This window comes from Pseudoliparis swirei, chromosome 7 (genome assembly GCF_029220125.1).
Source record: "Pseudoliparis swirei isolate HS2019 ecotype Mariana Trench chromosome 7, NWPU_hadal_v1, whole genome shotgun sequence".
Classification (NCBI taxonomy): Eukaryota; Metazoa; Chordata; class Actinopteri; order Perciformes; family Liparidae; genus Pseudoliparis; species Pseudoliparis swirei.
In genome coordinates, this window is record NC_079394.1 from 2,576,537 (window position 1) to 2,599,372 (window position 22,836).

The 22,836-nt window shown below is 44.3% G+C and overlaps 1 protein-coding gene across 7 annotated transcripts in view; it reads left to right on the forward strand.

Moving 5' to 3' along the window:
- Positions 1 to 22,836, forward strand: part of kiaa0825 (KIAA0825 ortholog) — a 134,157-nt gene that overhangs the window by 56,594 nt on the left and 54,727 nt on the right. For all 7 annotated transcript variants that reach the window (XM_056419680.1, XM_056419682.1, XM_056419683.1 and 4 more), the window contains exons 21-22: positions 2,203 to 2,358; positions 4,153 to 4,247. In XM_056419680.1, the coding sequence (XP_056275655.1) occupies positions 2,203 to 2,358; positions 4,153 to 4,247 (251 nt within the window). The remainder of the gene's footprint in view (positions 1 to 2,202; positions 2,359 to 4,152; positions 4,248 to 22,836) is intronic.

Genomic DNA, 22,836 nt, shown 5'->3' on the forward strand with positions numbered 1-22,836 from the left:
CGTTCTGATCTTCTGTTGTTCGGGTGACCTCAAGGGTGCAAACCTACAGTGATTTCCTGTGTTTTACGCTCGCCACATGTAGAGTAGAGGGAAACCACGCGGAGTTAACACGTTCACTGCAGAACTCTCTGGAGGAGATCCGAGTGAGAACGAGCAGCGGCTCTTCTTTCACAATCTCAAGCAGAAGTTATTCGAGCTAAACATACCAAAAAAGTTTCGCAGAATGAAAAGTAGAAGTTTTCTCAACAGTGCCCTCGTTTATTGGAGTAAATTACTGGGAGTTTACTTCGCTTAAGAAGTACACAGTTGGTAAAACAAGTTTCTTTTAATGAGAGATGTCTCCTGGAAATAATTAGAAAGGCCACAAGGAGTGTCACGTGCACTCAATGTGTTTTAACTGGTCGCTCTTTCCATGGTAAATATAAGTGAGGCTGGCAATATTCTGTATTTTTTGCAGCTGTCAACAAATTGCATAAAAAGATCGAAACCAACAGGGTATTACTGTGTTTCCCATTTTCCACACCAGTTCTATAACATTCCTACGGTGGACATAGATCTTTTCTAAAAGTTCATAGACGAATGTTATCTTTCTTAGCAAGCAACACTTTACTTTGTAAAGCAGCTGCACACTGTAACTCTTTGTTAAAGAGCATCTTCAGCTGTGGATTTGGTACCCGAGTGTTTCTATCAGCAGGATGTGGATATGCGATGAATTACCACCCGTGTTTATTGTAATAAAGGACGTCACCCATATCAACAGTGGTGCTGACTGAAATGTTTTAATAGGTTTTGGAAACAACAATACTGCTCTATGGCACACAGGAATAAACTATTTCAGTCTTTGGCTAATTCATAATTATTTATTTTTTTGGGTCTTTTTATTGAATGTGTTGATATTAAGAAATATATATATATAAATAAATGAATATATATGTGTATATATATATAAATATATATAAATAAATATATATATATGTGTAAATATACATATATATAAATATATATATAGTATATATATATATATATATACATATATATATATTTCTTAATATCAACACATTCAATAAAAAATTAAAAAATAAAAATTATGAATTAGCCAAAGACTGAAATAGTTTATTCCTGTATGTGTGTGTATATATATATATATATATATATATATATAGAGGTGCAGTGATAAGGTTGTCTAAAGAGCAAGGCGAACCCACGTCTGGTTAGTTCTCATGTGATTTTTACAGACATGGTCCTCCATAGTCTATTACCACCCCGAAGAATAACACAAATATAAGCACTATGTGCATTATACGGCTGTTGATGGGATCTGTGAACAGCTATAACTCTGCGTAGCAATGTAATAGAATGTGAATGTGGCGTCCCAAGTATGTTCCCCTCCCGGCAGCTCGAGCCTCTCCACAAGGTCGAGGCAGGAACACAAAGGTCAGGGTCAGACCGGGCTGGCAGTGAGGTGGAGGGATAGGAGGTTCAGAGGCCATGTCAAGCTGACGGATGGGAATATAGTAAATTCACACCGGGATGCCCATGTACACACACACACACACACACACACACACACTCATTACTTTATACTGTACATCTTGCGAGGCACCTGCACCAAGCAACCGCAGCAAAGGTTACAGAAACAAAAGTAGGAAGCGTTCTGGTGTCTCCACGCACATCAACTATATATATATATATATGGTCTGTGTTTTCATTACGCTGTTTTGGAACTGCTCTGATAATAATACTTTTGTAAGGCTGATTAATAAGGAAATGTAGAGATGGAGTATAAAACGTGTCGGTGAAACCGTAGTTCCATAGAATACAAACTTTCAAAAGTACTTTATCATTTTCACAAGAGAAAAAATGAATATTGCAATAATGTCAGTAAATAACTTTTTGGCCTCTTCCTGTTTATCAGCCTTTATTATTGAAGCCTTATTGAATATGATATGATATGATATTCCTTTATTTGTCCCACAGTGGGAAAATTAAAAAAATCACAGCAGATCACATCAGAGCATCAATGAAAATAAATATAAAACACAAAACACAATAGTAAAAAACTAAATACTAATACTAAATACTAAATATACAGCGGGGAAATAAAGTAAAGTGCTGAATATATTGTCAATCATAAGATGTCTTTTTCTAACCTTCCTCCTCTCGCTCTTCTGTGTTTGCCCTTTCTTCCGTCTGTCGCTACAGGAACTACTGATGTTGAAACTAAACGGAAGCACAAACTCGCCCAATAATCCTCCTGACCCGATTCACATCGACCTTGGCGGTGAGAGTCGTGCGGACGCGAGCGGTTTCAATCCTCTCCACCAATTTGACCACGTCGGCAAGAAGAAGCTGGATCAGGTTTGTCAAGCAATGTTTAGGACATCATCAGCGTGGATCTGTGCATCTAGACTCTGTACTGTGTGGGTGTATTTGAAATTCAACTCAATTCAATTCAGTTTATTTGTATAGCCCATTTTCACAAATTACAAATTCCCCTCAGAGTGCTTTACAATCTGTACACATAGACATCCCTGACCTTTGACCTTTGACCTCACATGGGATCAGGAACAACTCCCAAACAACCCTTCAGGGTAAAAAGTGAAGAACCCTTGAGGAGAGAACAGAGGAGGATCCCTCTCCAGGATGGACAGGTGTCATAGATGTCATGTGACCAGAATGAATCATTACACACTAATTAAAACACAGGAACAACACAATGAATATGACAGAGTGGATGAAGAGTTGGTAGTAGGCATATTCCACGATCCAGACCTCGATGATCCATCAAGCAGATGGATCTATGAGTCAAAAGGACTCCGGGGAGAAAGTGTGTGGTTTTAACTTCCTCCCAAGGCCAGAAGCTTAATTTTGAAGGTGAGGTGCTGTTTGAGTCTCTTCTCTCGACACTGTGACAATCTCTGAAGCCGTCAGGTCTTTCTGGGGCTCGGCTTTCCTATTCTCCATGGGTCGCTGCTTTTTCCAGGCGGGAGTTAGGCTGCCAGGAAGAAAAGCACACCGAAGAGGTGAAAAGATGAGAGGAGATTTCTTTTCATAAAAGAAAGAGTAATGTTAAAGAGAGTGCAGGCTTAAAGTGCACTTCTTTGGGGCTTTTGAACCGTATACCCTCTTACCCCAAACGTATCCCCGGGAGTGCCACCGGGATTTTTCAGTTAATTGTTAGATTTCATCTCCATAAAGGGAATAAGTCGAGCTACAGGTAGTTTCAGTAGAATTGTCAGCTTTCCCCCTCTTTTCTCGCCTCTTATCAAGGGAAATATCACACAACACAATCCACAGAAAAAAGACTTCCTCTCGTGTGTTTGTGTTTTCACTTTTTACAGCAGATTAAATGTATTTATTCACACATTACGTCTCCTGAAATGTACTTGTGATTCCGCTTTTGTCTTCGAGAACAGACACGTTTTAATCCTACGAATTGGCCTGTTTTGGGTTTATCACAGGAGGCTGCATAGCTTTGCATAGAAACACCCTATTAAGGGAATGATTAAAATGCCTTCTCCGCTTCAGGTGCCTGTGTTGTTTGTCAAATAAAATGGCAGGTGGAGGGGGGAAAAAAAGTTACATCCATCAATCACCTGGGAGGAAGGAACCGAGGGGGGGGGGGGTGGATGGATGGAGGGAACAAGTGGAGTTCTCCTCCTTTTGTCAATAAAACTCAGCCTGGAGTTAAGAGTGACATTTTGGCAATCAAAGCAATCTGATTTTTATTTGCTTCCCCAATATGGTGCTAGTGCCAAGTGTGTGTTGTGTGTGTGTGTGTGTGTGTGTGTGTGAGTACATGTGTATGTGTTTACGAAAGAGAGAGAGAGAGAGAGAAGAAGGGGGGGGGGCATTGAAGACGGAAGAAAGAAGAAGAAAACAAGCAGTCACAAGAGTAACGACTCTCTCCCAAAATTGATTTATCTTTCTATAAATGATGGCTACATCCCCCCCAAATGGATTTATAAATTAATTGCTGTCTTATTGGAATACAAACCTTCTTGTGCGGACATGATGGATCGCCCGGTGTCGGTCGCCTGTGCTGGGGACCCCCTTCCTCCTTTGTTAGTGGGTCCCAGCTGGAGCGGTAATGCACTGATGGTATTAACCCTGATTAATAACGAACAATACCCTCTCCTCGTACATCAACAGGGCGCGGCGGTCGATTGGGCGTGGGACTGGCCGAGGCTGCTGCCAGCGTACCGGGGCGCGAGGCGGGGCGCCTTCAGGACGCTGCTGGCCAACAGGTACGACGCTCATTCCACAACAATGGTGACATGTGCTCACACACGCTCACTGACGGTTCTGTGTGTGTGTGTGTGTGTGTGTGTGTGTGTGTGTGTGTGTGTGTGTGTGTGTGTGTGTGTGTGTGTGTGTGTGTGTGTGTGTGTGTGTGTGTGTGTGTGTGTGTGTGTGTGTGTGTGTGTGTGTGTGTGTGTGTGTGTGAGTCTCCTGTGGCGTCTCACCAGCAGTCAGATAGGAGAGAGAAACGAGTTTATATGCATCAGGTTAGGAGATCAGTCAGAATGGACCAAAAAGGAAGAAATCCAGCCACATCGGTTGTATTTGTGTTCTCGTGTTTTTGTTTTGATCCTGGTTCTCGTTGTTGAGTCTGTTTCTGACCAGCAGTCCATGTCTTCCTGGACGAAATGCATCAGCTCCCGTCATGGATCGTCAATCATTTTAGGCTCAGTGCTGCAACCTTGCCAGTCAGGCACTGAACCCCCAGTTGCTTCCCGGGCGCATCACTGCAGCCCACTGCTCCTTAATAATGCAGAGAACTAATTTCCCCTTGGGGATTAATAAAAGTGTATATTTATTTATTTGTATTTATTGGGGATCGTCTCGTCCAGCTGCTCTTCATCAGAGGCTCAAACTGTCCACTTTGTGTTCAAGGCCAAGGGCTCCTGCAGCTTCCACAACGGAGACTGTGGAAAGAAGTCTTTGGAGAAAGGATATGAGAGTGCAGTGATACCCTGAGTGTGTTGAACCACGGGATCCCGTCTCTGTGGCTGACTGTCTGGAGACGACGCGTTTCACATTCTGCTAATTGAGGCTTGCTAAAAGAGTGGCTGGCTCAGATCTCAGTGGCCTCCGATTGAAGAGTTTTCCAATCCGAGTCCACCCCCCCCCCCCCCATCTCTCCTGCTCTGCTCTGCAACGGGCATAAATATGTATGCAGGTATGTGACACATATTAGATGGCAATACTTCAGGCTGTTCCCTGTTCTCCAGTCACAGCTGTCACGCTGCCAGCTATCAGGGAGCCGTGGGGCGACTGCACCTCGTCTCCACGCCTCTACGCCCAATCCACACACACACACACACACACCTTTCTAACAAAGGGCAAGCTCTGCATCTGCCAAGGACACGGGTCTAATAAGGGTGAAGTACGCGTTTCTGTGCTGTGACGAGCGTTGTCGCCTTCATGCCTCTACCTCCTCTTCCTCCTCTTCCTCCTCTACCTCCTCTTCCCACACACACCCACACTCCATTCCTCCTCCACTTATATGCTGCGTTGCGGCATGTTGAAACAGATACTGTCATCGCCGGACTGAGCCAAATTGGTGTCGGGGCGTACATGAAGAGAAACTGAATTTAGTGGATTTGAAGTCAGATTGAAAGAGGGAAGGAAAATATGGGATTTGGATGCAGTTTGAGATTGTGAGTGACATGAAGACGGAGAGAGAGACAACAAAAAAGTATGAGGAAGGATGAGAGTGGGAGGGGGTAAAGGTTATATAATTCACCCTCATCTCACAGTGTCAATGTGTCTGAGATTCTGCCATTGGCTTCATCCGCCTCTCTTTGTTGGGCCAGAGGAGCAGATTTCATGGAGGATCTGGAGGGAGGCTTTGGTTCCGCCTGAGACGCTCACAGGGCGGGAAGTTAGTTGCGCGGCTGGCGACATGTAAGCTGTCAGAGTTTTGCTCGGATCCGCGACGCCAACATACCTCTCACGTTTTCGTCCAGGCTTCACGACGATGACTCTTCTCCTCCCTCCAGTTGCTGGACAAACCAGAAGATATGACCTTACACTCTTGACAATGTTAATAGTACAATGGCAGTTAATAGGCCACGGCATACCAACTACGCCATGGCCCTGTTGAGACTCCGCCCACTGCTGAGACTCCGCCCACTCCTCCTCTCTACCTCCATCTGATGGACCGTGGAGGTCTGGATGGTGGAATATGCCGACTACCAACTCTTCATCCACTCTGTCATCTTCATTGTGTTGTTCCTGTGTTTTAATTAGTGTGTAATGATTCCTTCTGGTCACATGACATCTATGACACCTGTCCATCCTGGAGAGGGATCCTCCTCTGTTCTCTCCTCAAGGTTTCTGACCTTTTTCCCCCTGAAGGGTTGTTTGGGAGTTGTTCCTGATCCGATGTGAGGTCAAAGGTCAAAGGTCAGGGATGTCTATATGTACAGATTGTAAAGCACTCTGAGGGGAATTTGTAATTTGTGAAAATGGGCTATACAAATAAACTGAATTGAATTAATGGCGTTGTCCCAGACTGGATATAAACTCCCGTCAATGTGACCTTGTGATGTTCTGTGTTTTTCTGTCTTATGAGTTTTATTCTCCTTGAATGACTTCCCTTCCCTGTACACAGCCACTATATTGTTCACTCCCTTGACTGTGAGTTAGCAGTGTGGCCCATTGGCTCCTCCATATATTGTGACAGTGGCAGGGCAGTTATTGTGCCCGGGGTTTATATCACATTCTAATGGAGCAAGGCTATGAGTTAAGAGCGGGAGGCTTTTACACCAGGGCTGTTAAATCACTGTTCAGATGACTTCATTAGCAGAGCAGGACACATGCTGAGACACTTGCCTGCACACACATATCAACACACACACACACACACACACACACTTTCACCCTGCTACCTTGACAGTGTAGCCAGACAGGAGGGAGAGTGGATTTATACAGGTGTGTGTGTGTCCTTCTTTGTCACCTGTCACTTCGGTTCCCTCAGCACGACGGATCATCCATCATCTGCAGATTGAGCTTTTCAGCAGAAACCAGACTGATTAATACCACCGAAGGACCCCCAGGGTTGACTGACTGACTGCCTGACTGGCTGACTGGCTGACTGGCTGACCTGGCAGGCTGGAAGTTTGAATGGATGCAAAGACAACTTGTGGGTGGGCTAACTTCTTTAGCCAGCTTATTTGATGGATAAATGGCTGATAAACTGGGGCATTAGCTTGGTTTAGTACTTACTGTAAGTGCATTTATTTGTGTTGACTCAATAACTAGGAGGCTGACTCGTCTGTTGGTTGTTTTTGACTGGAGGTGTATGGCTTGTGATGGATAGATAATGGACTGACTGACTGGTAATAACTGGTTGACTGAAGGTCAGGCACAGGATCTATTCCAGTTCAACCCACATGTTCAGGTCCCCAACCTTTTTTACGCCACGGTTTGGTGTAAGACAATATTTTCACCGCCCGGCCTTGACAAAATAAAATAAATACATGCAAAAAAAGCAATACATTATACAGAATTATCGCCATATTATGAAGAATCATACATATGTATATTTATTTTATTATCTATTTACATTCTAATTTATACATTAACCAATTTTGTATTACACATTCAAATAATACACCTGACGAAGTACAACTTAAACAACGACTTCCGAGCATGACATCATTTCTATCATGTGTAGACCTCTCCTCATCCCACTGCCTTCACCTCCTGCGTGGCCTTCAGCTTCTCTGTTTAGAGTCTCTTGGTTGGTGGGTTTTGTGGTTTTTCTTTATCTTTCAGGGTTTCTACCATTTGTTTTATTTCAATGGTGAGTCTCTGTGTTTCAGCACTCGATGATCAGGGAGCTCTCCAACTCCAACTTGAGCTCGGTTTTGGTTTTGAAAACCGCCATCATCCGCCGGTGTTCCTTCTTCTCTCCTCTTTCCTTCTTCTCTGTCTCTTTTCTTCTTCTCTGCCTCTTTCCTTCTTCTCTGCCTCTTTCCATCTTCTCTGCCTCTTTCCTTCTTCTCTGCCTCTTTCCTTCTTCTCTGCCTCTTTCCATCTTCTCTGCCTCTTTCCTTCTTCTCTGCCTCTTTCCTTCTTCTCTGCCTCTTTCCATCTTTTCTGCCTCTTTCCATCTTCTCTGCCTCTTTCCATCTTCTCTGCCTCTTTCCTTCTTCTCTGCCTCTTTCCATCTTCTCTGCCTCTTTCCATCTTCTCTGCCTCTTTCCTTCTTCTCTGTCTCTTTCCATCTTCTCTGTCTCTTTCCTTCTTCTCTGCCTCTTTCCATCTTCTCTCTCTCTCTCTCTCTCTCTCGTTTATCTCTACCAACTTGGCTTGCTGCCCATGGGTGATGCAGGTCTTCTGCACCAGGTCATTGTGCAGGTTGTTAAGCTGAGCTGGAGTCTGGCCCATGGTAACCTCCCACAGCTGGGATGTAAGGCTATAAATGGCCTTCTTTTTTAGACGATCCATGGAATGCGCGTCCTTCCTGTTTCCCATCGAGACCTTCATGCTTTCGAACTTCTGTCATTTACTTGTCTTCTTCTGCGAGTTTGCATCGATACTCCAGTTTAGTGTGTGAAATTTGCGTGAGAACAGAATTACTTTGTCTTCTATTTAGAAACCAGAAGGAATCCGTGGTGACGTGTGGAACTTAAAGCCAATCCGTGACGTCACGAATGCTGTAATTTCTTCTTCTTCTTCTTCTTCTTCTTCTTCTTCTTCTTCTTCTTCTTCTTCTTCTTCTTGGTTTATTGGCAGTTAGCAAACCATTTTTTGATCCATTACCGCCACCTGGTATGGAGTTAGATAAACTGTGTTTGGGTCAAAGATCCATTTTGTTGCCAGCCTTGAGCCAGGTGGTAACAAATGGGGGCTTATCCTCTTTAATAATGCTTTTGGTTTCTGCTTTACTGAAATTGACTGCACCATTTGTGCAGATATGTCGTGCAGCTTTATCTGCCATTTCATTCCCTTTGACATCAACATGTGCTGGTACCCATAGAACCACTCCGGTCAGACCCACCTTTCCAATGCTGTAGAATGTTTGTTGTATTTCAAAGAGGATGTCTGAATGACTGATCTGTATGCTGGCTGTAATGATGAACTGGAGTCCGAACAAATGATTGAGTTCTTTGGTCTCCTCATGGGGCTGTTTACCCTTTTCTAAAGACGCTCTCCAAAGACTTGTTTTTTTACACATTTTTGCTAGCTTGTTAATATTTGGGGTCTCGTATTACGTGACCGATGTGTCAAGAGACGGATGTATTTTTCAAAATAAAACATTTCAGAACTTGATAATCAATCAAATACTTTTTTTCATTCATTATCTCTGTGCGGCCCGGTAGCAAAGGACCCAGCGGTCCGGGACCACTGCCGTACAGAATGTATGATTGTATCTATAGAGTCTTTTATTTTATTCAAATTTCCCATAGAAATTCTTTCAATTATCATTGTTGTTTTGGGTTTTGTTTCTTTCCACGGTTGTTTTCATAACCCCATTTGAATCATCTCAACACCATATTTCTGCATTTAAATCGTGTCACTTATTCTTGGTCAAGATCCCCACTCAGGGTTGGTAAAAATCTCCTTTGCCTCTCTGCTAAACCCTGTCCTTCATTTGAAAAGTGTGCAGTTAAAAGAACCTGAGCTAATAACAAGGACAAAAAAACTCACATTTGTCCCATTAAATACAAATTTGTAAAAAGCAAAACAATGCATAGAATTGTAAAACATGTTCCACGTAATAAAAGGAAAAATTCAAATTATAGTTCATCCAAATTGCTCATTTTACACAAAACTGACAGTTTTTGCATTCACTACTTGTGTCAATTGGACAGTTCAACAGTTGTTTTGTACTTATGATATATCTAATAAGATATGAAACATCCATTATATATGCCACTTAGTCAGAAGTCATACTTTTAACAACAAAAGGAGTCCCTTGGGAGCTATAGACAATGATACATGTGTACGGGCGACTCATGAAAGAGAATAATACAGCAGAAATACCACATCTTATCGTGATCAGGGTCAATGGCAGACCTCAATAGGATCAACCATCCTCTCAGTTCCTTTATTATGGGTTTATAGCAGCTTTAAAGCAATATGCTTTCCTGAAAAGTCATAATGGATTACATTGCATACACAGGTTAAATATGCCCTGAACATATCACCTTGAACACATCACTCACCAAGTTTTTGTGTTAATTGTCATGATCTACGGAGTGAAATGGGTCCACATTCCCTCTTCCTTTGACTTTAAACGATGAGCGGTTGAGTGCTAAGTGACTCAACTGATATGCAATAGTTTCTCTTAAACTAGTGATCAATGCATAACTCTATTCGTCCTTGGTTACCCTTTAACATTCTCTATTCTTGAGTGAACACATGTAAGTCTTTCACAGCATGCTTTTGTGTAAAAAAGTGAAAGCGACACAACCTCCATGTACCGTGTGTTGAAATTAATGGAAGCAACGGTGACCCTCCTCTTTCTTTTTTTGCGCTGCAAGGCCTCCATAAACCGCAGTCGTTTCTGTCATTTTTCTCTTCCATCCTAGAAAATAAAGCAAATCTCCAAAAGAGGCGTCGAGCATTTCCACAAAGGGAAGTCGCATTTTAACTGCCATCTGCCAAGGTGACTTTTTGAGACGCTTTTCTCGCGTCTGGATGTGAGAGAAGGTCCCCTGACCTGGTTGATAACAGGGAGCCGAGTATGAGAGATGAAGCTCGATGTGTCACGGGGCGGCTCCTCCACTCCATCACAAGGACCTAATATCCTCCAAGGACATTCACGCTTACATATACGACGCGTGTGCTCTGCTCCAGGTCGCGTTTCCTAGCACCAGCATGGGACAACACACCCAGGAAACCGTCGAATGTTTGCTCAACAGCAGGGTGACCAGACGTCCTCTTTCCCCCGGACATGTCCTCTTTTTGAGACCTAAAAAATGCGTCCGGCAAGGATTCCAAAAACGTCCGGGATTTTGCTTCGTCGGATATTTGTGTTTCTTTGGGTCTTTCACAAACTAGTTATTACGCCCTTACAAGTTTTGGAAATGGTATCTCCCTTACGTTCCACCTTCTTGCGCGATCTGTGACTGTATAGAGAACAGACATTGGTCGACCGATCTCAGGGTTGCCAGATACACGATAATTATCCTCCAAATACGACCATTTTGAGCCTTTGAAAATGCGGAAGGTAATGTTTTGATTGCCGTGTATTTATTTATTTATTTATTTATTTGTATGCGTGTTACTCGCATAACACAAAAAGTATTAAACCGAATCGCATGAAATTTGGTGGGATGATTGGTTATTATCCGGGGACCATTTGATTAGATTTTGGGATCAATCGGGTCAAAGGTCAAGGTCATGAAAAGGTCAAAATCTTCTTTTTACCATAGCACGGTCAATTTTTATCCAATTGGCATGCAACTAATGCCAACATGTTCATAATTCAATGCCCAATCTTGTGATATGCGAATGTATGCGCTCTACCGAGTGCCCATTCTAGTTTTTATTTGTTATCATTATTGCTTCAATATATGGACGAGACACATTAAAGAAGCGCTGGACTAAATGCCACCAAAAAAAAATTTGTTTTACATTTGCACTTTTGTTAAAGTCCATTAAATAGATGTTCATATAGTCATTTGTGTCATTTTTGTCATTTCATTTGTGACATTTGTATGCATTCACATGGTCATGGTGCGGCATACTATACACTACCCCCCCCCCCCCCCTCATTTTCACAAACTCAAATCTGGTCACCCTCGTCAACACTCACGGTAAAGTTCGCCAGAATGTTTTGAGCCATTTGCTCCGCTGATGCTCGGAGCGAGCGCTCGTTCTCACGATTATCGTCCGCACGCTGTCGCTATAAGAGACCGCTAGCAGCATTGACCCGTGGCTTTTGCAGCTTAATACGGTAAGCCGCACTGTAACTACTGAACGCTAAAGCATTCCCTCTGCATCGTCTCATGGCGGCGGTTCCCCCTCAGGTCCATAACAATAGCAGTTTGTGGAGCAACGCCAGTCTGCGGCGTTCTCCTGCTCGAGCGGCTCCTTAAATTGCAGCGATAGACGCTCGTGCTTTCAGGAAGTAGGCGATGGCCATCTGTTCCCGGGCGCCGCCATATGGCGGGCCTTTTTCTCAGGGAATGAAATAAAAACAAACATGTCACGATGCGCGTCTTCCTCCACGGACGCCGATCAACCTGGGGAGAAGCTGGATCCCAGTGTGTCTGGATTAATGGTCTCACTCTACGCTTCGGGCAGCGAGGGGGGTGCGGGCCGATGGCTGGTGGGGCGTCGTGTGTGTGGTTGTGCGCTTGAGTACGTGTCTGTTAGAGGGTACGCGCATGCTAATGCACATTTACGGACCTGGAAGTATTTCCGCAATCATTTATCCGACTTAAAGGGCGACGCTACCGTTCCATGTTGAGCAGTCCGTTGCCCTAGTCTTGGAAGCGTTGATGAACACGGGAGAAAAAAGGGCATCAAGGTCAGCCAGAGGGACATTTCACGGCCGCCGCTGCGAAAGAAGCGAGGAGAAGCGCTCTCGAGCCGCCGTCGGGCTCTCCGTCTTTGCGGGGCCAGAAATTCAAAAGGCTTGTCACTTTTTGAAAATCAGGAGAGTGCGATGTGTCATTGAGGAAGGGCTTCTTTCTTCTCCCGTCGATCCCCTCGTGTGCGTCCCCTCTGCCGACTGACAGCCAGGGATGGGAGTGTGTGTTGGTGGAGACAGAAGACATCTTTTGTCTGCCTGGTTATACACGGTGTGTTTTGTCTCCGCCCGCCCCGGACGGCGCTGACACATTGAGGTTTTCATTAGCCGTCAGCAGGTGGCGGCGGCGGCGGCGGCGTGCACAAGCCTCCTTCCCGAGCCTCCGCACCGCGCCGACTCTGTGCACCGCATGCACATCATGGAGGGCGTACATGTGTCCGCCTGCGTGTGTGTGTGTGAACGGCCGCTTTTATGTTTGGTGTGTGTGATATTTGGAGGTTTGCTCCAAAGGCGAATAAATCAGCGATGCCTGGGATCAGGCCGCGGCCCCGCCTCACACGGCACAGACGAGCTGAGAGGCTCATTAATCAAACGGCCAGTCACAGATGTGATGGCTTCCACACAAACCGCCAGCAGACTGTGAAAGTCACATCCAACAGAGTCAACTGTCAGCCAGGCCGGCCGGCCGCACTTTTACTCCCCCTCTCTCTCTTTCTCTCTCCCCTCTCCCCCCCCCCCCCCCCCCTCTCCTCCATGCTGTCTGTATCTCTCAGTCTACCCTTTCCCTCCTCTCACCTCCAGTGTGAAGGCTCGGTTTGATTCATCTGAAATATTTGTCTCGTCTCTCTAAAAACGATCCGGAGGGTCGAAGCGAATCTGTCTTCTCGGCGAGCGGTCATGGTCAAACCATTCGAGAGACACCAGACATCCGTCACGACCGCACATTGCTTTGTTCTCTGGACTATCAGGTGCGATGCAGGTGAAACATATATCTTTTTTTCTCACCTCCGCTATCCAGATTGTCTTGTAACCTAAATGGATCCTAATTCATTCTCCTCCAGTGTGAACGTGTGATCGAGGGGCGATGGTTTTACATCGGTTAAGCCGAGGAAGACGTGTTCGCTTTGTCCGTCTCTGAGTGTGTGTGCTGACAAAGTAACACTTCACACTGTCGTTTCCTCTGAACAGAGCATTCAGGGTCACATTCAGCAGTGCGCAAATGAGTTTTTCCATCTATTTCTGGTTATTATATCACAAATCACATTCAAACCATTTCACTGCTGCAATCTCCACTCCCAAAGGGTTTGAATTGGTTACAATTGTTAACAATAGCTACAATAATATCGCTATATTCACCGACGGGATCGTCCGTGCACAGTGCTTACGCCACGAGGCACGCTTCTCAACGGGATTATCTGGTTATCCCTCGTGGATTGTGACCTTTCTGCAGTTTCAACTGACCCCTTTTTCACAGATATTGTGATTTCAGATAATTTCACGAGATAAACGATTGTTCCAACTTCCAACTTTGGATGAATAAATAGTTGGAGAGACTCTGTACACCAGAGCTAAATGAAAATACCACTTAATCTACTGCAAAGCCCTCTAAGGATGAAGTTGGATGGAACGGGGACAAAACAAAGCCACCCGTTCTTGATTAAAAATGGCAAGTCACAGTCACTGGGGCACTTTAATAGTACAGATCTAAGGACAGTGCTCCACACGTCGATGCAAAGCCGTGCTTTGTCTTCAGGGTGTGTAATTGGTGGTGGAGGGGGGAGTTTTCTGTGGTTTTATGCCAGAATTTTGAGGATGACACCAAATGGATCCTCACAAAGCATTAGAACTATCTGGCCAGATACTACTTTGCTACACGGCCCTTATGTGCAGCTATTCAAAACAGGTTCTTATAAATACTGTATGAGGAGAGCCATGATTCAGCCACTTTATGGCCTATTTTAGACTTTCGTTTTTTGAAAATCTATGAAAAAAAGCAAAGAACTTGACAGTTCGGTTGGATATAGCCGATCATCTTTTGTACAGCCGACTCAAAATGTCTCAAGAAAATACCAATTAAGCCGTGACACATTACATTGAGTGAAATGATGCGCTGTCATTGTGAGCCTAGTAGTATTAATGTCTACCAGTGATACCACTGCAAACATACAAACATATGTACAGTGTGATTTTTTAAATATTTTTTATATTTATTATTATTATTTTTATTATTGTTATTATTATAGTGTGTTTGTTTTGTAGCTCTGTTGACTCGGAGAGCCCTGCAAACATAACATATGTACAGTGTGTTTTTTTATTTTTAAAATTATTATTATTATTATTATTATAGTGTATTTTTTTGTACCTCTGTTGACTTGGAGAGCCCTGCAAACATAAAAACATATGTACAGTGTGTTTTTTAATGTTTTTTTATTTTTCTAATTATTATTATTATTATTATAGTGTGTTTGTTTTGTACCTCTGTCGACTCGGAGAGCCCTGCAAAATAATTCCGATGTGTCAATAAAAGCCTTGACCCTTGAACACAGCATTGCCGCAGCACAACGTCCGCTGCGATGCTTTGAGCTCCACGTGTTGCCTTCAGGTATTTATTACCGTCACTGACTTTAGAAACTTTGTAAAAACTTTTGCTTAGAATTTGCCGCATGTCCACTGGGTCTTTGTTTGTGTAAGCTCTGTCGGCAGAATGCCCCTGGAACCAGTTTTGTCAACCAGTTAAAAATGGACTGGGACTTTGACGTCGTTGCCACGTTTCCTGCTGATTTACTGAGTTGACTGTTTAGCTGACGACACAATCCGTCGTCAACAGCCAGACTGTGACCGTCTGTTCCAGTCCATCATTTTCTTACCGTTCTATTTCATGTGCCGTCTTTATTCAGACCCTCTGGAAGTGGCGCTGAGTTCGGCTCCTCGCTTTGTTTCAAGTGTTTTGAAGGATCAGACTGTACAACTAAATGCGTTAGTGGTGATATTGCTATTGATTTGAATTAGTAACGTACACAAAAACAATTGTTACTGTGACTATCTCTTGCATACATCTATATCTTTCATCCATGTTTTTTATATTTTGTTTTATATTAAAATTTTTATTCTTGTGTGTTTAGTTTATTGGTGCTGCTACTGTTACGACAAATTTCCCCTTGGGGATTAATAAAGTATATATCTATCTATCTATCTGCAGTATATGTGCTGATGCACTTATCGCAGCAAAGTGGTTTGAGAGATCATCCCCTTGAAAAAAAAGTGTTGAAGCTCATTTTTATTTTTGCTAAATATCCAGTTCAAGACTTCTCTTTACTCATTGAAAGCAAGTCTCTCTCACAAAGGGCATCGTGCAGCCGAACGCCTCCAACATAATGCCTGTGCACTTCCGTGTGAACAGATGTGTGCGACCGCGAAGTCGTTTTGCTGGTAAATCACGAGCTCGTATCTCGTTGCCAGGCTCATTAGCTCGGCGGCGGCGCCCCGGCCGCCCCGGCCAATCGCTGCTCTCCGCTCGACTCTGCCATTTGCATGGGGTCCAGCAAGAGATGATTAGAGGGATCTCTGCCTGTCACTGTTAATCTGGGACTTAGTGAAGGGCTGTGATGCCGACAAGCTGATGAACTGACACACACACACACAGTGCAGCGTCATACTTGTGTACACACATTGACATCCGGTACACAAACAGGCACAAAAGGCAGGTGCAAACACAGTATAGCTGCACACACACACGCACACACATGAGCACTAAGCACTGGGAACTCACACGATGACGTCAACACATGAAAACACCAACGAGGGTCTTTCTGAATCGGAGCATTAGTCTTTATTTACTCGTTCTGTTTGCCCTGAGACAAATACACTTGTCTTTTTGTCACTTTTTTCTTTCTTTTGGAACTCTGTTACTGAGGCGAATTACACTCAAATAAACCAGAGCTGCTTCTCCATTGGTATGTTTGCTCAGAGGCTGTTTACACCAGTTGTACCGCTGTTGACTCAGGTTTCAGACGCCTGTTCGGAGAGACCGGGCGCTCGCTGCTTCCCAAACAGGCAGAATGCTCGGTAAGCCTTTTGAACAAGCCCAGCTGTCAGCCACATATACTTTCTCACACACACACACACACACACGCATCGATATGCACACTTCCGAACAAACACGTGCGTGTGCTCGTGTGCTGGCGCGTCCCCAGCCACACACACCAACCCACTCACACATCGCTGATTGGCAGGCCTCCTGTTTTCCCCGTAATTCCGACTGATTTATCCAATCAATCTCACTTGGAGGGCTGCTAAAGCATTGAGGAATATTAAGATTAGAACATGCAACAATTAAAACATCCGTCAGGTAATTACAGAGCTGGTTTAGCAGCAAACAACTGAGCCGGGTTATTCATGCAGCATGTTGCCTATGTTAAGTTGTAATAGTTTATTTTGGTATTGCACATGTGCAGAGGGAGTCTTGTGCTTTATTAATACATGTAGAAAGATATTCTAAGAGGAAATATTAGGGAGAATATTGATATTGTTGTGAATGTGTTACGAAGCAGAGGGGGACTGTTTACTCTATGCAAATGTAAATGAAAATAATTAATGTATGTTCATGGAGTGAATGTTAGTTAGTATTTTAGATTGTGGAAGCCGGTTGAAGCCCGTGAAGTGACAATAACAGACGGGGCTTTTATTGTGAAAATACTTGTTTAGTGACTTGACCGGAAGTGACGTTTTGACCCGGGGGTCGTGACATTCGACCTCTGCATTTTGATAGCGGGACTTTGAGCCAACAGGAAGGTGTTAGAGGCTGAACTAGCTTTGAGAGGAGCTGATTGGCTGATTTTGGGACTAATATCGTTCTCTTGCGTCGGGACCCGGGTGCTTCAAGCTGGTTCCTGAGGAACCCGGGTCACCACGAAACCCTCGATCGTGAGCCTTAATTGCTTGTTTTAAACTTCTTGCCATTAAATATTGTTCAACTTAATTCACGTGCATCCGGAGCCTGATGTCCATCATCTGCCAAGAGCCCAGTTTCAGTTCCTCTTATACCGATGTGTTTTATTTGTACCTGCTTGATGGTTAATCGGAGGAAATGACGCACATCTGTAAATGTTACAGCCTTGAATGCAAGTGTTGCATATTTTGTAAAAAAACTTCCATGCAAAAATTGACTTTCTTCACCCGATTCTCTGTCGACGGTGTCCCATCCGGTCCAAGGACCTCCTGTGGAAAGAGCGAGATGCAGAATTGTGCCCCTGAGAAGCTTGTTTTCCACCCAGATGACAGCCGGTCCTTCCCGTCCACCATGGGACTGTTTAATGGTGCCTGTTCAGAGGGAGGCGGAGCTCTGTCACTGACCTCAGCCGTCCCGCACATGACCTGTGTCGCCACTGATGGCACATAATCGTTGACACTTGACTTTAGGGGCTCTTTAAGTGCCGAGAGTGCCCGAGGCCCTGGATTCATATTCTAATGCCGTCGTCTTTGTTCGCCTCCACCTTTTGTCCAGGAGCGCTCTCGACACGTGTTTCCACTCTTTCTTTGCCATTCTTTATCACTCCCTCTCTTCCTTTGTCTTGTTTCACAGAGGGATATGCAATTACACACACACCTACACACACAAACACACACACACACACACACACACACACACACACACACACACACACACACCTACACACACAGACACGCACACAGACTGAGACACACTTTCTCTGAATTGAAATGGTGTGTCCCTCTTGCCCCGGGTGAGACAGGTGAGCACAGAGGTGCACTTGTCTGGACAATCTGGAGATGGCTAGAGCTAACACTCCAGCTGGAATCAACCCTCTCCTCTCCTCTTCTTTCCTCTCCTCCCCTCTCCTCTTCTTTCCTTTCCTCTCCTCTCCTTTCCTCTCCTCTCCTCTCCTCTTCTTTCCTCTCCTCTCCTTTCCTCCTCTCCTCTCCTCTCCTCTTCTTTCCTCTCCTCTCCTCTTCTTTCCTCTCCTCTCCTCTCCTCTCCTCTTCTTTCCTCTCCTCTCCTCTCCTCTCCTCTTCTTTCCTCTCCTCTCCTCTTCTTTCCTCTCCTCTCCTCTTCTTTCCTCTCCTCTCCTCTCCTCTTCTTTCCTCTCCTCTTCTTTCCTCTCCTCTCCTCTTCTTTCCTCTCTTCTTCTCTTTCCTCTCCTCTCCTCTTCTTTCCTCTCCTCTGCTCTCCTCTACTTCCTCTCCTCTCCTCTTCTTTCCTCTCCTCTCCTCTCCTTTCCTCTCCTCTGCTCTCCTCTCCTCTCCTCTCCTCTCCTCTTCTTTCATCTCCTCTCCTCTCCTCTCCTCTGCTCTCCTCTCCTCTTCTTTCCTCTCCTCTCCTTTCCTCTCCTCTGCTCTCCTCTCCTCTTCTTTCCTCTCCTCTTCTTTCATCTCCTCTCCTCTCCTCTCCTTTCCTCTGCTCTCCTCTTCTTTCCTCTGCTCTCCTCTACTTCCTCTTCTCTCCTCTCCTCTTCTTTCCTTTCCTCTCCTCTCCACTCCTCTTCTCTCCTCTTCTCTCTTCTCCTCTCCACTCCTCTCCTCTCACTTTCATCACGTGTTTACTACCATTGAAATACAATCAACAAATGCATTGTTGACACAATAATTGAAGCAAATTTTCAGGAATCCAAAAGTACAATTTTGACAAATCCTAACGTATTTTATTGTTATCTAAGCCAACACGGTGATCACACAGTGTGGATGTGGTGAGCAAACGGTAAGTGTGTGCTTGCACTCTTCCTTCCCTTCGCCTCTCACTCTGCTTCCCCCACCTCTGCGGATCTTTACTCTGTTTCTTTCAACTCTTTATGTTTTTACCTTCTTCGGCTCCCACTATGTCCTACCTTCTCAGAGAAACCATCGTGGGTCATGTTTCTCCGAGTCTTTGATCACTGAGCTGTCTTTCAGCATGTCGACTACAAGGCCTCTCACCTCCCCAGTGGTTGGTGCAATAGAGGGGGCACACTTATCCGGCTTCTATGATGTTAATAGTTGAAAGCATCTGCTGATGTTGAAAGTGTGTGTCTCTATGCGTGTGTGTGAGTGTGTGTGTGTCCACTCAGACATGATGAAAGACTCTGTTATAGCACTGGTTTGTGATCACGTTGCAGCTACGCCGTAGTCCTGCGTACCTCCTGTGCCGTACATGACGGATGGCACTCGTGTGCAGGTGAAATCATTTGGAAGACAAAAGATTGTCAATGCTTCAAATCCGTACATTGTTTTTAAATCGAGGTTGGAGTTTTAGATCTCCTACCCGGAGCATTTCACCCATATCTATTTGTTCAGTTATTGCATAGACAACTTTCTCCACCGTGCTGTAATGGGTTTGTCCTCAGGGCGCACGCTCTGGTTCAAATGGAAAAAAAGCCTCCTCTATCCTCAATCTTTACACCTCCTGTGTAAACGATGGCTGGGTGTCTGAAAGCTTTGCCGCTCCATCCAACTGCAGAATTCCCCCCTTTGTAAGACGTGAGGGGATGGCCTTGATGTGACAGCTTGCGATGTTAGCCCAAGTTGTTTTTGACAGAAGACAAAGAAAAAGGGGAAGGAGGGATATAAAAAAACATTTAAACATAAAGGGAACGCTTTGGAATGTTTCCTCTGCCTCGAATTGCCTTTGCGGAAATCAATTATTTTTCTGTCATTTCTTTAAAAAAAAAAGATAGATCTTTGTTTTTCTCCGCATTGCCTTGTCATGACTGTTAAGAACAGTCGGCTTGATTGAATTTGCAACTGGAGACATTTAGTGATCTTGATGGATTCTTTGGATGCAGGACTATGGCTTGCTGAAAGCATCTTTTTGAGATGTTTTTCTTTCCTTATGACATTATGGAAACAGGTCTACCCTTTACGGCACACTGGACGGTGAGTGGTATTATTTGACATATTCTACGGCTACATGCCAGTCTACAAGAATGCCAATGACAATCATAGGAAAGGACATTTAGATTACTGTCGAGCCTCCCTGAACTGTCTCTTCCTATCTGGCCTCCTATCACTCCATCTGCTTTGTAATATGTCTTCTCTTCATCTTGAGTTTGGCTTGTAATGATGAAGAGCTGGTCAGAGGGGTATTAGGCTTTTGCGCATGTGACTCATTGGCCGGGTCTTGCGGGCCTGGTATGTGAGTGTGTGTCCAGTATCTCTGCCCTCACTGTGTCAGAGTGTGACCCTTGGGCTGTATCTTGCAATCAGTCGGCCTGCCTCGCCCTCCTGTCTGAGTGTTCCTCCTCCAGCCCTTTGAAGGAGCCCCTCTTATCACAGCTTGGGAGACCTTCCCGTTGCCCCTCACCGCTTCTCAAGGTTAGCCTCACTCTGCGGCCTTTCTGTTCCCACTATCCTCCACATGCGCCTCACAGGTATCTATTCATTATCGTGTTATTACACAGTCTCGTAAAGGGTTGTTGGAGGGTTTTTTCTTCTCTTCCCCTCAAGGTGAGCTTCCAGTGCTCTCCGTCTACTGAAGCCTGCCACCAGCTCCCTAGCAGTTTAAAGGTGGCTCGGCTCCCTCCTCCCCCCTCACTCTCATCCTCACATTCTCTCAAAGTGTGTACCTTCCCGCTCTTGTCTTTTCTATTTCTTGTCTCCATCTTGTCATCACACAAACACACACACACACACATTCTTAGATCCTTAAAAAATATATATTCTTCTGTCTAGGAAGGCCGATTCACCTCCGCCAACGGTACCTGTACAGTCTGTACTCTTGGGTGAGAGTTTACAATGCGTACGGTAATCCCAGAGCCTGCCGACAGTACAGATGTCTCAAGGAGGTTCTCCTACATGTACATCATGTCCATATATCACCTACGAAAGTGTGTGTGCGATGTGAATCTGAGGGTTACCGGGACTGAACATGTCCTTGTAAACATATAAATCTGTTCTTTCTCGGTGATGCATTTGAGGTGCATGTTTGGGCTGGAAGTCTTTCCTCAGTGTGATGTAGTTATTTCTATGGTGGATTTTTAGAAATATAAATCTGTATGTTTTTGAATAGTCGGGAAGATATCCATTCACCTACTGTACCAATGATGACAACAATTACTTTATTATCCAATCACCTATCCTAGTTAATGATTGTGAACGATTTGGAGTGAGGCATTGTTAGTGGGTATAAAGTTACAGCTGGAGCAGAGAACCAGAGTTCAGATAGTTGCAGCAGAGCAAAGTGGGTTCATGCCTTTCACATCAGAAAAGAAGCATATGACAAAGAGATAGTCAGTCATCAGTCTCAGAACATCGGCGGCTCTTTCACATCCATTGTTGCATTGTCGTTCAACCATGAATCCTAAAAAAATTGTGTTTTGTAATGCTGGTTTTGCCTGTTCCGTCTGAAGTAAAACAAAATATCTGCCTGAATTATGTTGGCGGGATGATTATTTCTCGTGAGGGACGTGATGCGCTTGCAGTGCACACATGTTGCACTGTGGAGGTTGCGGTGTGGTGGGCAGACGAAGCGCTCGACACAGGAGACGGGAGTTCTCATTCTGAGTCTCATGTGCAGTTAGCTTGAGGCAAGCAAAACACTTTCGTTATAATTAGGGAGAAAGCGTGCTTCAAGTCACTGTTTCAGTATCAAATCAAGTGTATGATTTCTTCCTAACCCTAACCAAGTGATATGAGTTCCCAAATATAATACTGGAGCGTTGACTCATGCTTTAGGTGCTATTTGAAGAGCAGGTATTGAAGGGGAAACACAGAACAAACCGGTTGTCTGTGAAGGTTGAGCAGATTCCTTCTGGATCAACGTGTTGTTACCTTTGCAGATGAGTGCATTACCAACGTTTCCCATTATTACCTTCGCATTGAAAATGCGGAAGGTTATGTTTTGATCGTCGTGTATTTATTTATTTATTTGTATGCGTGTTACTCGCATAACTCAAAAAATATTAAACCGAATCGCATGAAATTTGGTGGGATGATTGGTTATTATCCGGGGACCATTTGATTAGATTTTGGAATCGATCGGGTCAAAGGTCAAGGTCAAGCTCATGAAAAGGTCAACATCTTGAATCGCAGGACATTTGGTGGGATCATTGGTTATTATCCGGGGACCATTTGATTAGATTTTGGGATCAATCGGGTCAAAGGTCAAGGTCATGAAAAGGTCAAAATCTTCTTTTTACCATAGCACGCTCAATTTCTATCCAATTGGCATGCAGCTAATGCCAACATGTTCATAATTCAATGCCCAATCTTGTGATATGCGAAGGTATGCGCTCTACCGAGTGCCCGTTCTAGTGTTGATAATGTGTACGTCTGTATTGTTACATCCCAAATGCAAATATGTTTTCTGTTATCCATTAACTTGTTCAACATTTAATTTAATAAATTAAATAATT